Source organism: Spinacia oleracea, chromosome 6 (assembly GCF_020520425.1).
Source record: "Spinacia oleracea cultivar Varoflay chromosome 6, BTI_SOV_V1, whole genome shotgun sequence".
In the NCBI taxonomy this organism is placed as follows: domain Eukaryota; kingdom Viridiplantae; phylum Streptophyta; class Magnoliopsida; order Caryophyllales; family Amaranthaceae; genus Spinacia; species Spinacia oleracea.
The window spans coordinates 50,328,281-50,343,568 of NC_079492.1; the positions used below are offsets into that span (position 1 = coordinate 50,328,281).

At 34.3% G+C, this 15,288-nt stretch overlaps 2 protein-coding genes and 1 pseudogene across 2 annotated transcripts; 1 reads left to right on the forward strand and 2 right to left on the reverse strand.

Moving 5' to 3' along the window:
• Positions 1-132: 132 nt before the first annotated feature.
• LOC130463134 (probable polygalacturonase At3g15720) lies at positions 133-2,895 on the reverse strand (annotated as a pseudogene).
• Positions 2,896-3,750: 855 nt separating this feature from the next.
• Positions 3,751-5,397, forward strand: LOC130463135 (uncharacterized). Its single transcript, XM_056832182.1, has one exon. It carries the CDS (start codon positions 3,751-3,753, stop codon positions 5,395-5,397), a length of 1,647 nt encoding a protein of 548 aa, XP_056688160.1.
• A 2,673-nt stretch (positions 5,398-8,070) lies between these two features.
• LOC130463136 (uncharacterized) lies at positions 8,071-9,698 on the reverse strand. The gene is made up of 2 exons (XM_056832183.1): positions 8,893-9,698; positions 8,071-8,232 (listed from the first exon to the last, which is right to left on the reverse strand). The coding sequence occupies exons 1-2, from the start codon at positions 9,196-9,198 to the stop codon at positions 8,071-8,073; spliced, it is 468 nt and encodes a 155-aa protein (XP_056688161.1). The 5' UTR covers positions 9,199-9,698.
• Positions 9,699-15,288: the final 5,590 nt, after the last annotated feature.

Consider the following 15,288-nt stretch of genomic DNA (forward strand, 5'->3'; position numbering starts at 1 on the left):
TCGAAGAGATCAAAGGCACATTTCAGCCTAATCTCAAAAAATTGCAACTAAAATTTGATGATTATGTTTATTAATTACCAGCTAATTTTAGCCTGAATTACAAATAATGAGCTATTCTAATCTCAAAATTTATTATTGAGTTAGGCAAGGCACTTTAGGTGCAACAAGAGATTGTGTTCCTTGAGCATTAATGCAAACGGCATACGTATCATCTAAGCCAGTTAAAGAAATTATATTGATTGACTCCATGATTATGCCGGTGCAAGCCACCGTGCTGCTGCAATTTAAACTAATCGCCGCCGTCGTTGTTGACGTTCCATGGAAGCCTCTATAGCTCAACCCCGTTATCTTCACACCCGATTGCTTTACAAACAAAACATAAAATAGTTAAATGTTGCGTCCTGCACGTAAATTTTATTCCATCCGTTCTCTTTTAGTTGCAACGTTTCTATTTGGGGTCATGCTTTTTACGTAACCTTTCTATTTTTTGCAACTTTATCAAACTACCCTCATCCATATTCAATCACCTACCTTATATCTTAAAATGGGGCACTATTTATCCATTTGTTTTGCAAAAATTTGGATGAATAGAAAAGGTTGCAACTAAAACAGAACAGAGGAACTATAAAAGACTCACTATTTGAGATTGTGATGTGAATTTAATTACCTCACTTCCACAATTTTTAGCACCATCACAGTAATATTGGTCAATAATAATCGGGTTTCCAGCATCTATCAGAGGGATATCTTCAAATATTATGTTTCTTGCATAACCCGATCCGCCCTGTGTAAAAAGTAAAAAAATCATCTTCTGCATTAGTCTTAAGAAATCAGTGTGTGTAAAGATTTCTTGTTCAAATTATACACAATATGATATTTATTAACCTACCATGTCTTGATTCTACACCGTTTAAAGTTCCTTTAAAAGTGCAATTTTTTACATAAATTTCTTCTACCTTAGCAAATTCACCATCTTTTCCCAAGCTTCCGACGCTGTACAAAAAGACATGGCATTGCATGTTTATAATTCAGTGTAAACAAGGAAAATCTTATAATAGACACTCTAATGAGTTCTTATTCAACATTATATATACTCCATATATATGATAATATAAATGTAATTACTAAGATTTACGAACCTTATACCATGGCCAGGTCCACAAGTTATCCCGGTTATGTTAACCCATGATGTATGTGATCCTATTGCTATACAATCATCACCTAATTAATCATGTAATGTTAATAAATTCAATAATATTAGTACAATTGAAGTTATTATTATGAGTACGTTCGTACGTATTACGTAGTATGAAATGAGAGATCATAATATTAATTGATCAAGATAAAGTTACCTGTTTGGATAATGAAATCACTTATATGAACATGATTCGAAGAAATAATATCGATTCCATCAGTGTTGTGGCTGGTTTCAGGAGCCATTATTTGAAGATTAGAGATAATTGCATTGTTACAACCACTAATCGATATATGACTTCTGGGACTGTCTACATGTGTTAATCCCTGTAATCGAAGACCATTACAATTTATCCAGCTACCATAAAGCCTGAAATTTTGTTACCATATTTAATCAGAAATTTGAAAATAAAAAACGATATCAACCAATCCTATAAACAAAATGCACGCGCACATGTTACACGTATATGTACAAAAGGTTCAATTTTAATTACCTTGGGAAGGTCACACAAATTCCCTGTAATATAATGATGGTCATCATTAGTAAATGTATGGGATTAATTAGTGAAATATATTTAACTGAAATACTTATAGTACAAAAACATACCGTAGCAACATTGTCACTAGTTGTTGGGTCATTATTTTGCCACCAAATTGAGCCTTTGCCATTGATCTCTCCTGATCCATCTACAATGAGGTTGTCAATGCTTGAAAAAACTATCCAACAATTAGCTTCACAATTTTTCCATGTATTGCGGTTGTCTGGTGCCACCAATTTTCCTTGGATTTGTCATTATGGGTGTCAATTAGTTTAGCTAGCATGATATATTCTTTATTAAAACATACTCCATTAAGAAATTACCATACTATACGTTCAAACCATGTATTAATTACAACATATGAGTATAGAATAGTAATTACCTCGACGTGAATGCTGCTTGAAAATGCATATAAAACAAATATTCACGTCAAATATATTTCTTGTATTCGTTGCATTAACAAATCTTTGACCTTTATTTTATTACAAAAACACTACGTATTACTTTATAACGTACGTTGACATATTGCAATAATAAAACTACGTTACCACGGGAAACTAAAACTATAGAAATGAAATATGCTCAAATCTTTTAGCTATATGATGAATTTAGATTTCCATAATAATTGTCCATCAAAACTAATGGAGAAATTGTATAAAACTGAGGAAATCGATTGAATTTGTATTATTTTTTTCATTGTTAATTACAAATTGAAGCTTTAACTTGTTGCATTTCTATTCATAATTAACAACCAAATTTCCATTATATATTTCGACGTTAATTTGGTTCGTGAACATATATGATGCAAAAATTAGAATTGAATTAAAGGTTTAAATAGAAATTTATAGGAGTGTCTTCTTGTAAGCCATCTCCAATGGCTTCATAATTCATCACGTTAAATTGTGACAATGAAGTAAGAAGACTACCATTCTGTGTGCGGATGCCAAAAATAACCTGGGAGACATTTAGAAGAACGTACACAACAACTAAGACTGAAAACTCCTGCATAGAAAAAAAAACAACCATAGAGCACGCGTAAATATTAGAAGATGATCTACGCGTTAGATAATTTCTCAACTATTAAAAACTATAAGAAAAAAATTAGACGTAAATTGCATATTAATTAGAATCTTACCATTTGAGCTGATCGAGAACCCAACATGTCTAAGTAATAACAATTATTTATAGCGTACTTGTAATGATCAAGTGACAACCTACTAACACTGTACGTCTATACATGAACTAATAACATTGTTTTTATAGTAAAAATATTAGTTTAGGTCCAATGACAAACTTAATTAGTCACCATAAAATGACATAATTAATTATACATTGATAATATTAGTAAATTCTAAAACTAACGGATCAAAACAAAAGGAAACGATACATTAATTATCTTAAGTGCTATCAAAAGCTTGTCGAAACAGAATTAATTAATTTAAAAAAATGTGTTCAGTATACTACTCCCTCCATTTCTAAATGTTGTATCCATTTGGAATCTTGGGGGGTTTTTAAGAAAAATAGAATCTTGGTTTGTATGGGTATAAGTGTAATGATTGGGTGTAAGAGAAATGATTGTGTGTAAGAATGTGTAAGAGATTCTTTTTTAAAGATTAAAGTAAGGAGAGAGAAAATATTAAAGAATTATGTGAAAGGGGATATTTTCATTTAATTAATCAAAAATCAGAAAAAATCTGATTGAAGTGGGGACCAAAGTACATGAGGTGGATTTATTTCATCCAATGAGATTACAGCAACAGAAAAAAACGGAGGGAAGACTTCCCAAATTGGGAAAGTCCACTTCCCTTTTTACACTTCCCTCCAAAAACAGAAATTTACCAAAAAGTTTTCCCTCCAAACTTTTTCCCTCCAAACTTTATACATTTACCACCCTTTATAAATAGGGGACAATTTCTACCCAAAAACTCTCATAAATTCCAACTGTTTTAATATCAGTTACAACAACAAAAAACCAAAGGCAATAAATGCACTACAATTAATCAGCAAGGGGACATTAATGGCTTCAGATCAAGAGGAGGACGAGTTCCTCGGTTTTTCCGATGATGAAGGAGACGGCACGAACTCTGATTCAGATTATGATGATGATGAAGCAACCCAAAATGCTGTAAGTGAAGTAAATGCTCATCAAATAGGGGACTTTGAGCAAAATCAACAATTGCCAGATCTGAATGAAGTGGGACAAGAATATGCACAAGAATGTGAAGTGGGACCACAGCATACATCAGGTATATCAGATAACCACTCAGTTCCATTTTTGTTTGATTTGAACATGCCAACACAACAAGAGTTCCCACCATCTCCAATTCATCAAACAGAAACAGAGCAAAATCATCATAAGCCTAGAACCCCAAGGATTAACAACGAATTAAGGTTGGAAATCTTGTTGTTCCTTCTCTTAAGAAAAGAAAAGCATTCAGATGAACTCATTCATGGGACAAATAGGCAGGCTGTTATAAAGTTTGGTTACACAAGGAAGACAATTAGACTAATATGGCAGAGAGCATTGGCACATAAGGCAGCCATGGATTCGTATTTCTATGATAGCAAATATCACAACTGTGGGAGGAAGAGAATTCAAGTAACATATGAGTCTATAGCCTCCATAGCCATGGGGGATAGAACAACCATTATTGATCTAGCAAGGATGCTCAATTTGAGTCCCACAACAGTTTGGAGAATGGTGAAAAGAAAACAGATAAAACCACATTCAAGTCCATTGAATCCAGGCATTTCAGAAGAATGCAAGATGGCAAGGATGAAGTGGGTACTTGGTCTCTTAATGGACTACTCAATACCAAATGATCCCACATATTACAGCATGTATGATTTCATTCACATCGATGAGAAATGGTTCTATCTTACACAAAAAAGTCAAAGAGTTTATTTAGCAAACAATGAACCATTTCCACACAGGAAGGGAAAATCAAGAACTAAGATTCCAAAGTTCATGTTTATGGCAGCAGTAGCAAGGCCAAGGTGGGGACAAGATGGGCAGTGTGAGTGGGATGGGAAACTTGGTATATTTCCATTCACAGATGCAGTGGCAGCAAAGAGAACATCCAAAAATAGAGTCAAGGGGACAATTGAGACTAAACCAATCAAGTCAGTTAATCAGATTGCAACCAGGGCCATGCTAATCAACTACCTAATCCCATCAATTAAAGAGAAATGGCCACCACATGAGGGGGAAAGGGTGATATACATCATTCAAGACAATGCAAAGGCACACATTTTGCAAAATGATCAAGAATGGCAGCAACATTACAAGCAAGATGGCTTCACATTGATATTGACTCAGCAGCCAGCAAACAGTCCAGATTGTAACATATTAGACTTGGGGTTCTTTAGGTCAATTCAATCACTAATGCACAAAAAGATGCCTAAAACAGTTGAAGATTTAAGTGGTGCTGTGACTGAGGCATATAATGAACTGCATGCAAAGACTCTATCTAATGTGTGGATGTCACTTCAATATGTTGGAAATGAAATTTTGAAACACAAGGGGGACAATGACTACCAACTCCCACACAACAAGAAAAAGATTTTAGAAGATGAGGGGAATCTGCCAGAACAAGTTAAGGCCCCAAGGTGGGCTGTGAATGAATGCAAACAACTTGTTGATGAATGGAGAGCAAATCAGTGAAGTATAGAGCAAGAACGAGAGATTACTTTTTGTGTTTTGGGAACATGTTTTAAAAGTTACAAGAGCAAACAAAATGTCACTTTTGTAAGCTTGAATGAAAGCATCACATGTATTTAAAACATTTTGGAAGCAACATATCAACTGGAAGAATGAATGAATCAATTTGTTGTTGTTAATCTTTAGTTTTTGTTCATCATACTCACATATTTGTAGTTATTCATGTACATTGCATATTAACATATGATTTCAGGATTATTCAAAATCATAAGGGAACATGTACATTGCATATTAACATATGATTTCAGGATAAGTCAAAATCATAAGGCAACAATGCACAAGGCAATATGAACAAGACAGCATCAACAAGGCAACAATAACTAGGCAGCAATGCACAAGGCAATATGAACAAGACAGCATCAACAAGGCAACAATAACTAGGTTATGTCAATCATAGTTTAGTTTTTGTTCATCATATTCACAATCATGTTTCTTATTTGTAGTTGTAATTGAAACACAAAACACCAATTTAATGAGTCAGCCATTCCTTAAACCATTAAGGGGACAACTTTATGTTTTCAAGGCAACACATGAATTCATTTTCAAGCCAAGGCAAAGCATGGGGACATGTTGTTCTCAGTTTGTATGTGTTCATCATCATTGAATCCTAAACTTTAATATCCTCCTCCCAAATGGAGTGAATGACTAACACAAACAGAAATGGGAAAGGAAAGTCACTCCATTTGACAGAGGATACTAAAAGTGTAGGAAACTCAGGACATGCAAAATCACAACTCTAAACACATCAGCTTCAAAATGGAAAGAATGAATATCACATCATTTTCAGATGGAATTTATTCCCATTTTGAAACCGATGCGTCAAAAGATGGAATATTCGAGTTACTAAATCATTTCATCATTGAACAACTCAAAAAAACAAGGCCATGAGCAAGGCAGCAAAGGCAAGGTATTTACTTACAACATACTTAGAAAGTCATATGCAAAATCACTTCTCTAAACACATCGGCATCTAAGTGGAAAGAATGCATATCACATCATTTTCAGATGGAAAATCTTACCACCTAGATACCGATGCGTCAACAAAAGTAAAATTCGATATGCTTAAACCAATTCATCATTGAACAAAGCATGAAGAAGAAGGCATCAAGTACATAGAAGCAAGTACACACAACCATCTCAGAATGTCCCCAAGCATCCCTCACACAAACCCCATCCACCAACACTTAGCTCCTGAGAAGCATTATTCATGCTAATGGCGCATGAGTGTTAATGGAATATAGGGTTTGAGTGTCAGCAAATGAAGACTCATCATAGATGACTCAAAACAAATAACAAGGCAGCAATGGACAAGGCACAACAATCTCAGATAGGTTGATTTACAGCATATATGTAGTATGTTTCCAAATTTTAACAATGACCAAACTCACACATGGGACATTAGCAAACATTAGGGTTCCAATCTCAGAGTTGTTGAATAGCATCATTGATCTATTGTATCAATATTTTCTCAACTTTAACATCCTTTTGCCGAACGGAATGATTGATATTCACTACTGATCATGTGAAATGACAATCACTCCATTCGACAAAAGGAGTTAAAGGACAAGTATTGAAACATAAATCTCAGGATATCAACCTTTAACATCATTGATTATCATTAACACCACAATCAAACATGTTGTTTAAGTGTCATGGTGGTCCTTCCAAAGGGAATTGACAAATTGTGAACTATCGCATTGGATATTTAAAAATAAGTCAATCCCCTTTGAAGGACCACCTAACTAACAAAAGTAAAACATGCATGACATCAAAATTCATCTCAGATGTCCCCAAGCATCATTGAAACAAATTCAACCTACACACACTTAGCGCCTGAGAAGCATCATCACTGATACTAATGGCAGCACGAGTGAGTGTAGGTAACTTGAATTGTTTCTCAGCATATGAAAGACTCATCATCGATGTAACTTGAATTGTTTCTCAGCATATGAAAGACTCAGCATATGAAAGACTCATCATCATGTTAAATTTGGTCTCAGATGTCCCCAAGCTTCATTGAACCACACCATGTTCACAAACCATTAGCACACAAAAGCCTCATACAGCCTACGGCTGGATGCTAATGGCGCACTGTGGTTTATGAAACATGGATAGTTTCTCAGCACTGAAAGGCTCATCATAGACCTCATTCAAACCCTAACATCACAGACCAAGCATTCAGGAAAGACAAACAATAAGAGGGGACTTTAATGAAACTGTTTTTTTCCAATCACATGTTAAAATTTTATTCATAAACCCATCCCATATGCTTTCACCCCTCTCAAGGCAACACTAATCAACCAGCAAACATATGACAGTTTCAACAGGCAACATTATTAAATCAGCAAGCACACAAGGCAACATTCATCAATCAACAAGGCAACATTCATCAATCAACAAGGCAACATTCATCAATCAACAAGGCAACATGTTTCAAGCAACAAGGCAATAATAGAGGACATGAATACACTCCAAACCCTATCACATCATCAACAAAACAACAACACCCCTTGCCAACAACAGATCACAGTTGTTGGCTACTCCACCTTATGTCTCCACAGCTAACCAGCAATCCAAATATAATTAAAAGAGGGTTTATAGAAGACACACTTATCTCTAAGCATCATCAACGCCCTTAGGTGGCTTTTTTTTTATTTCATCTTCCTTCACGTTTGGGGACGAAACCGAACATTGCCCATCAGAAACCTCTGGACCAGCAGTTGTGTTCTCACACTCACCCACATAGTATAGGTCGAATGAATCAGAGTGATTGGGTTCCTTGCAATCAAGAGGGGACATAAAATATGTTTAATATATTTCACATCAACTTAACAAGATCAAAGAACAACATCATCAAAGTAATCATGGAATTGAACATCCAAATCAACCAAAACAGACCAACATTCATGGTATTCAACATGCAATTTAAATAAACTCATAAAAATCGAGAAAAATCAAGGGATCTCTAACATGCAATTCATGAACTTCATCATTTAACCAAAAAAATCAAGGGATCTCTGACATGCAATTCGAAAATTTATCATTTAACAAAATAAATCAAGGGATCTCTTACATGCAATTAGAAAACTTCATCATTTAACAAAAATTATCAACGAATCTCTGACATGCAATTCGAAAACTTCATCATTTAACACAAAAATCAAACATTTATGGGACATGCATGATCACAAAAAATGAACCAATGTTAAATCTAAAACAATTCACAAAAATCATCAACAAATGAAAAAAAATCATTAAAATTCACAAAAAATCTCAAAAAATCAGAACATGCAGAGTAACCCTAATTTTATTAGAAAACCTACGTTTCAACCAAAAATCACAGATTTTCTCCAAGAAACACAAAAAATCCCAAAAACAGAGTAAACCCTAATTAACTCGAAAAATCAGGAAAAAAAACCCAAAAATAAGGAAATATACCTCATCAGATTCGTCTCCTCCAAAGAATCTCAGATCTGCTGGTGTGGGGACTCGATCGTCGTATTTGGACTCCACCTCTTCACCAGGCTCCACTTCCATTTTCTCAAACCAAGCTTTGAGATAATTTTGGGTACTCGTGTTCTCCTTCTGGGCCAACCTCAAATTATTCAGATACTCGCCAGAATACGAGTGCTCGTTGTTGGGACAAATGCATTTCGAGCCCCAATCACAGTTTGAGTCAGGAATTCGTTGCCCAGAAGTACCAACCGAATAAGTCGGAAGATATTTGGAGGAAGAGGATCCCATTAAGAAATTAATAAAACCCTAATAAAACTCCGATTTTATCCCCAAAAAAATTTCACCAGAGAATCGATTACCAACCGGGATTTGGGACGACAAAGGGGACAAAACTAGAGGGGATCTCACCGGAATGTCGTTCCGGTTAAAGTTTGAGAACAATTTTGAGCGAAAACCCCAAAGATCTGAGAGATCTCACCAAAAAAAACGAAGAACAGGGGCGGAGAAGGTTAGGGTTTTTAGAGAAACAGGGAGATTTCTTGAGGAGAGAGAGGGAGACAGGAGGAGAGAGGGATCCGAAGAGAATGAGGAGAGAGAGGGTGAGAGGGACGGGTTATAAGGAGAGAGAGGTGAGAGTGACGTTAGGGTTTTATTAATTTAATAAGGGAGGTGGGTGGGTTAAATGAATAAAATATTATGGGTGGGGAAAATTAGGTGGGAATATGGGTAGATTCTTTAGGTTTTTTGGTTATTAGATTGAAATATAAGGGTATTTTAGGAAAAAAAGTATGTCCAAAAATGGAAAGATTCTAAGTGGATACAATATTATGAAACGACTAAAAAGGAAACGGATACAACAAAAAGAAACGGAGGGAGTAACAAAAAGGATAAAAAAAGTACAGGACATTTTCATGACTTGTGAAACGGATACAAAATCATAGTAACTAGATTTTGGATCGATTTTGGGCTTTAACGTACAAAATTGAGTATAGTCCAACGTACATTCTTCATTCGATTCATCACCCCCTAATTGCACAAGACAATATGGCCCAACACGACAGTTGGGCCCGATGTGAGAGTGCCCATTGTTAGCCTGGCTTGACATGATAAACACATCGATAGATCACGTTGCCACACCAACTTTTTTTTGTTTTTTTTAATGTAAAATCAATTCATAAATAAAGTAATACGACACCTACAACAAAATTTAACAAATACATAACAAAATAATAAATTGAATCAAAAGAGGTATTCCTTCATAAAAAATTACCACCGTTGGGAAGATCTTGCACTGTGGGACATCTCTCGCACATATCACTGGAACATACATCCTTTTCGGAGAGACGGTCTAACGATTTGTTGTAGCTGCAAGTACGATTTTCATCCGATTCATCTAAGTCAATTTGATAATTGTTACGATCTCGTATAATTCTTCATCAATTAACCAAATTAACGATGATACTCCACCAAAACTATACTCAACTAATCCCAACATAGGCGGAATTTACTACGCTCAAACGATGTAGTTTTATTGAATCTCAAGACAAAAACATAAATAATTAAATCAAAAGGGCCAAAAAAGCCAAATTTCCAAAGAAATTTGGCTATTTCCAGCCAAAAAAACCCTGTTGGATTTGTAAACCCTCACGGACACCATTTTTACTATATGCTGGAGTAGTTTAGAACTCGTGCATGAAATCCGCTAATAAATTCATTTATTATTATTTAAATAGTAATAAAAGTTTACCGAATACTACAACAACAACAACAACAACAACAACAACAACAACAACAAAGCCTTAGTCCCAAAATGATTTGGGGTCGGCTAACATGAATCGTCATAGGAGATTGTCAATGTGACCAATCAAACAATTTTACAAAAGTTTACTGAAAAAAAATTAAATAAACTTTGAATTTTATTTTAATTCTTCATGTATATATTTGATGCAATATTTACATGGATTATTATTCTTTAAGTTGACTAAAAATAGAGTGATGCAATATTTTAATTATTGGTTGTTTTCCTAACTTTACTAGTTAGTGTCCTGGGCGATACCCTGGAGTATTGCGTATAGTATGATTTATTTATTTATTTTATTTCAAATTTACTTTTAAATTTCTTTGTATATGCAATTTGAGAATAATATGAATTTCATTATATATGCAGTTTAAGAATAAAATCGGTTAACCAACAATTGTTGAACTAAAATTTTGAGTAATTTTTTATTTGTATAAAACTTTATTTTTTTGTAATACTATACTTGCAACTTATAAAAAACTTACAATTGTATATTGAGTTACTAAGTCGAAATACATATATTTTAGAGGAAAGAAAACACATTTGATTGGCTAAAAAAAAGCGAAATATTATTTTTTTTCCTATTATTTTCTCTGTTAATGTCATGGTTTTATGTTTGATCTAAATAAATTTCTAGAAAAGATACTCGATCAAATACACAAAATTAATTAGTAAAATAATAGAAATTAAGAAAATAAATTGTTATCATAAATTGTTACTTAAATACACAAATTTGGACATTAAATTTTTATACGTCTTTTCTCCCTTTTAGTTGTTTTAGGGTCACAAATTGTATTGTTGGAATGATGGATAAAACTTAACATTAACATATAAGAGGTCATGGGTTCAAGGATGGGTACCAACATTTTTTAGTGAGGACAAAATAAACAATCATGTGTGCGTATGACGTGGCGCTACGATGCCATGTCACTTGCCAAGTCATCGTGACACGTGCAGAGATGTCATGGATTGCCTTGGAGATTTAACAATATATATATAAATAGATATATATGAGCCTTTTTCTACTTTTATTTCGATTATTTTCACATAATGAATGATATAACTAGTGTGTGGCCTGGGCGTTCCTCCAGGTTTTACTTTTAGTGGGATTTACTTTTTGTAAATATGTGCGTATATAAGTGGTGCCATTATCGGATTTCCACGCAAGATCAGTGGCCGATCAACAAACTTCTTTCCCATCTCCGAAAATCAAAACAAATTCGAGTTCGATCTCTTTTTCATGATTAGTTGATTATTATACCTTTGTCAACGTTTTCCTCTTCTGGACTCATAATTACACTCCATCACCCTAATTTTTTTTAAGCTTAAGATTAGAAGAGAATAATTGTACATTTCTAAGTTAAGTAATTAATTCCCTTTTATTTAATTTTTTCCCTTTTTTTTCTTTAACTCATTATTATTCATTTATAAAGAATATGTTTTTATTATTTATGTAGAAAGATTTATCATCACTGTGGCTAGCTAAGATGGTAAGAAGTGTAACTTTTAGTTTAAGAGATCTAGTGTTCGATCCTTGTTACTACATATTTTTTGGTTGTCAATGACATACCATGATACTTATTAGTGGTGACGTGGCGTAATAAGGAGGGCTCTACGTGGCACATATACGTTCTTATAAACGCCTTTTAATATATTAGTATAGATATTTTGTAAATTATTTGATCCTCTATGAAATGCATATCAAATTAATTTAGGATATGTTTGAACCTTTTGAATATATTCTTTCCATATTAGATATTTAATAAAAAAAAATAATACTAAAGACTCACCGGGAGATGTCACGTGTCATTCTTGGTGTGTCTTATAATGTATAGTTCTCCATCTTTCCTCTTTTAAAGGGTCTTACTCCATACCTTTACATACAATAAAAAAAATAGAAATATTGTTTGTTTATATAAGGCTCGGACCTCTTGACATCAAGTTTCAAACAATGAAGACTTATCCACCAAACTATATGTTATATATTTGATTTTTTTTTCTTTCAAACAAAATATAAAAAATGACAAATGAGTAAATAAAGTGAAATATATAATAGAAGCATTTAATCACGTTTTTTTTAATGTAATGGCATAAATATGTTTTTCATGTAATGACCCGTAGCATCACCCGAGATCAAAAACTAGTTTTGTTATTTAAAAAAAACGATGCTACATGTATATTATTAAAGAGGAGTGATGATGAATGTGAGAGCTCCAAAACCCCAATCCTCATCCCTCATGCGTTGTTATTTAAGGAAATTCGGGCAAATAAGAAAACAAAAAATAACAAATCAGCCAAATAGAAAATAATAAGGAAGCAATTTTAAAATTCACTTTCAAATTTCGTCAAAAATATTAGGTACAAAATGAAAAAAATATTGTTATTAATTTGATCAAGTAAACTTTTTTATCATGTGCGTAGTACTCTTTTATAATTGATCCAAAACAAACTACACATCTCTTTTATGGTTAATGACATAGGCTACACATTATTCGGCCTTTTATTGTTAATGTATTATACGGAGTATATGATAATTATCAGAAGACAATATTATTTTTTGTATTATTATTGTTTTGTTTATGCTCATGCATGTGTAAGAGATGAATATAAAGTATATACTTGTACAAAAAGTCAACTTGAGAATTCGTCTGAAGTGGTTGGTCAATAAGCATTCCAAAGAAAATGGTGCAAAAGTCCAACGTAGATGAAATTTGGTGTTCATGGATAAATATATATGACTGAAATCCTAATCTATATTAATTTTTTTTTAGGCCTTTCTTAGCTTTAAAACTAAATATTTAATTTTCAACTTTTGCAGGGTGATAAGGTGCAAGTGACTTTGTTTGACAATGTTATTGATAAATATAGAGACATCATGAGAGAAGGAGAAGTGTATTTTATTGCCAATTTGGAGATAACGCCAGCTGATACGAGCTATAAATATATTCCGGATAAATGTAGATTGAAATCTGGTGAGAAAGCTGAGATATTAGAGGTACTTGATGATGTAGAAGATGTATATGTTAGGTTATGATACATATGACAAAACATATATCACGCGGAAAACCTTAATGCCAGGAAACATATTATTTACACATAATCATTTAACATAATTTAGGTGCATACACTTTGTAGCGTGCCCTCCCTAGCTGCGCCCGAACCGAACAAGAACAAGTCTTTAGGACTCCAAGTGTCGTCCCTCCGTAGATAGTCCACAACACGTCCGGATCCGCCTTAAGATTGACCAACTAGAATCGCCCTTAAGGTACTATAATTTTCGGCAATTATGGGCAAGAATGTGACTGATTTTTCTGCTCAAAAATCACTGTTTTATTGTAAGAATACTTGTTGAAAAACTTTTATATAAATTTATGACCCTAGGCATATATTTGTAGAACCTTGGAAAGGATTTCGAATCATGTTAGAATACTAATTAATTAATTAATTAGAATCCTTTTAGAACTCTAAGTAATTAATTTAATCTTTTAGGATTAGGATTTAATCAATGCACGAATTCCGATAGCTTTAGGATTCGTATAGCACGCACGCACTAGCGCCCGAGCACCGCACGCCCATGCGCAAGCCTCTTGGCCCACGCACAGCGCTAAGGCCCACTGTCGCAACCCATCGATGAGCCTATCGCGCGCACCAAGCCTTGGCTGGGCCTTGGCCTTGCGCTTGGCCTGGTCGAGGCCTTGGCGTGTTGTTGGATGCGTGTGGCTTGCTGGGAGTTGGCTTGGCTTCGTGCTGGGCCTTCGTCTAGCAAGCCTCGTCCGATGCTAATTCGTACGATACGCTTTCCGATTAAATTCCCGATTCGGAATTCATTTCCGATACGAACAATATTTAACATTTCCGATTCCGGAATTAATTTCCGTTTCGAACAAATATTTAATATTTCTGTTTCCGGAATTATTTTCCGATTTCGATAATATTTCCGATTCTGACAATATTTCCGTTTCCGACAATATTTCCGTTTCCGAAGTATTCATTTTTTGCCTTTGACGATCTCAGCTGCCACTGAAACCAAGATCTGTCGACTCCGAATATCCATAGATGGAGTATTTAATGCCATTAAATACTTGATCCGTTTACGTACTATTTGTGTGACCCTACGGGTTCAGTCAAGAGTAAGCTGTGGATTAATATCATTAATTCCACTTGAACTGAAGCGACCTCTAGCTAGGAATTCAGCTCACTTGATCTCACTGAATTATTAATTTGTTAATTAATACTAAACCGCATTTATTAGACTTAACATTAAATGCATACTTGGACCAAGGGCATTATTTCCTTCAGTCTCCCACTTGTCCTTAGGGACAAGTGTGCATTTCCTAATTCCTTTGTCGCTTGATGCTTGCTCTTGAACATAAGGTAAGAGTTTTCATCCTTATTATGTCCAGAAGTGTTTCTCGGTTTCAGAGTTCAACTGATCAAATAAACAGATAATCATAGCCTATGATTCATCTGAGCACGGCCATGCATTTTACAGTTTCTAGCTCTCCGAGTGGCCTTGTACAACTTTCAGCATCTCATCCCGATTTATGGGGGGACAATCCCAATCTTGCGATCTTGAGATT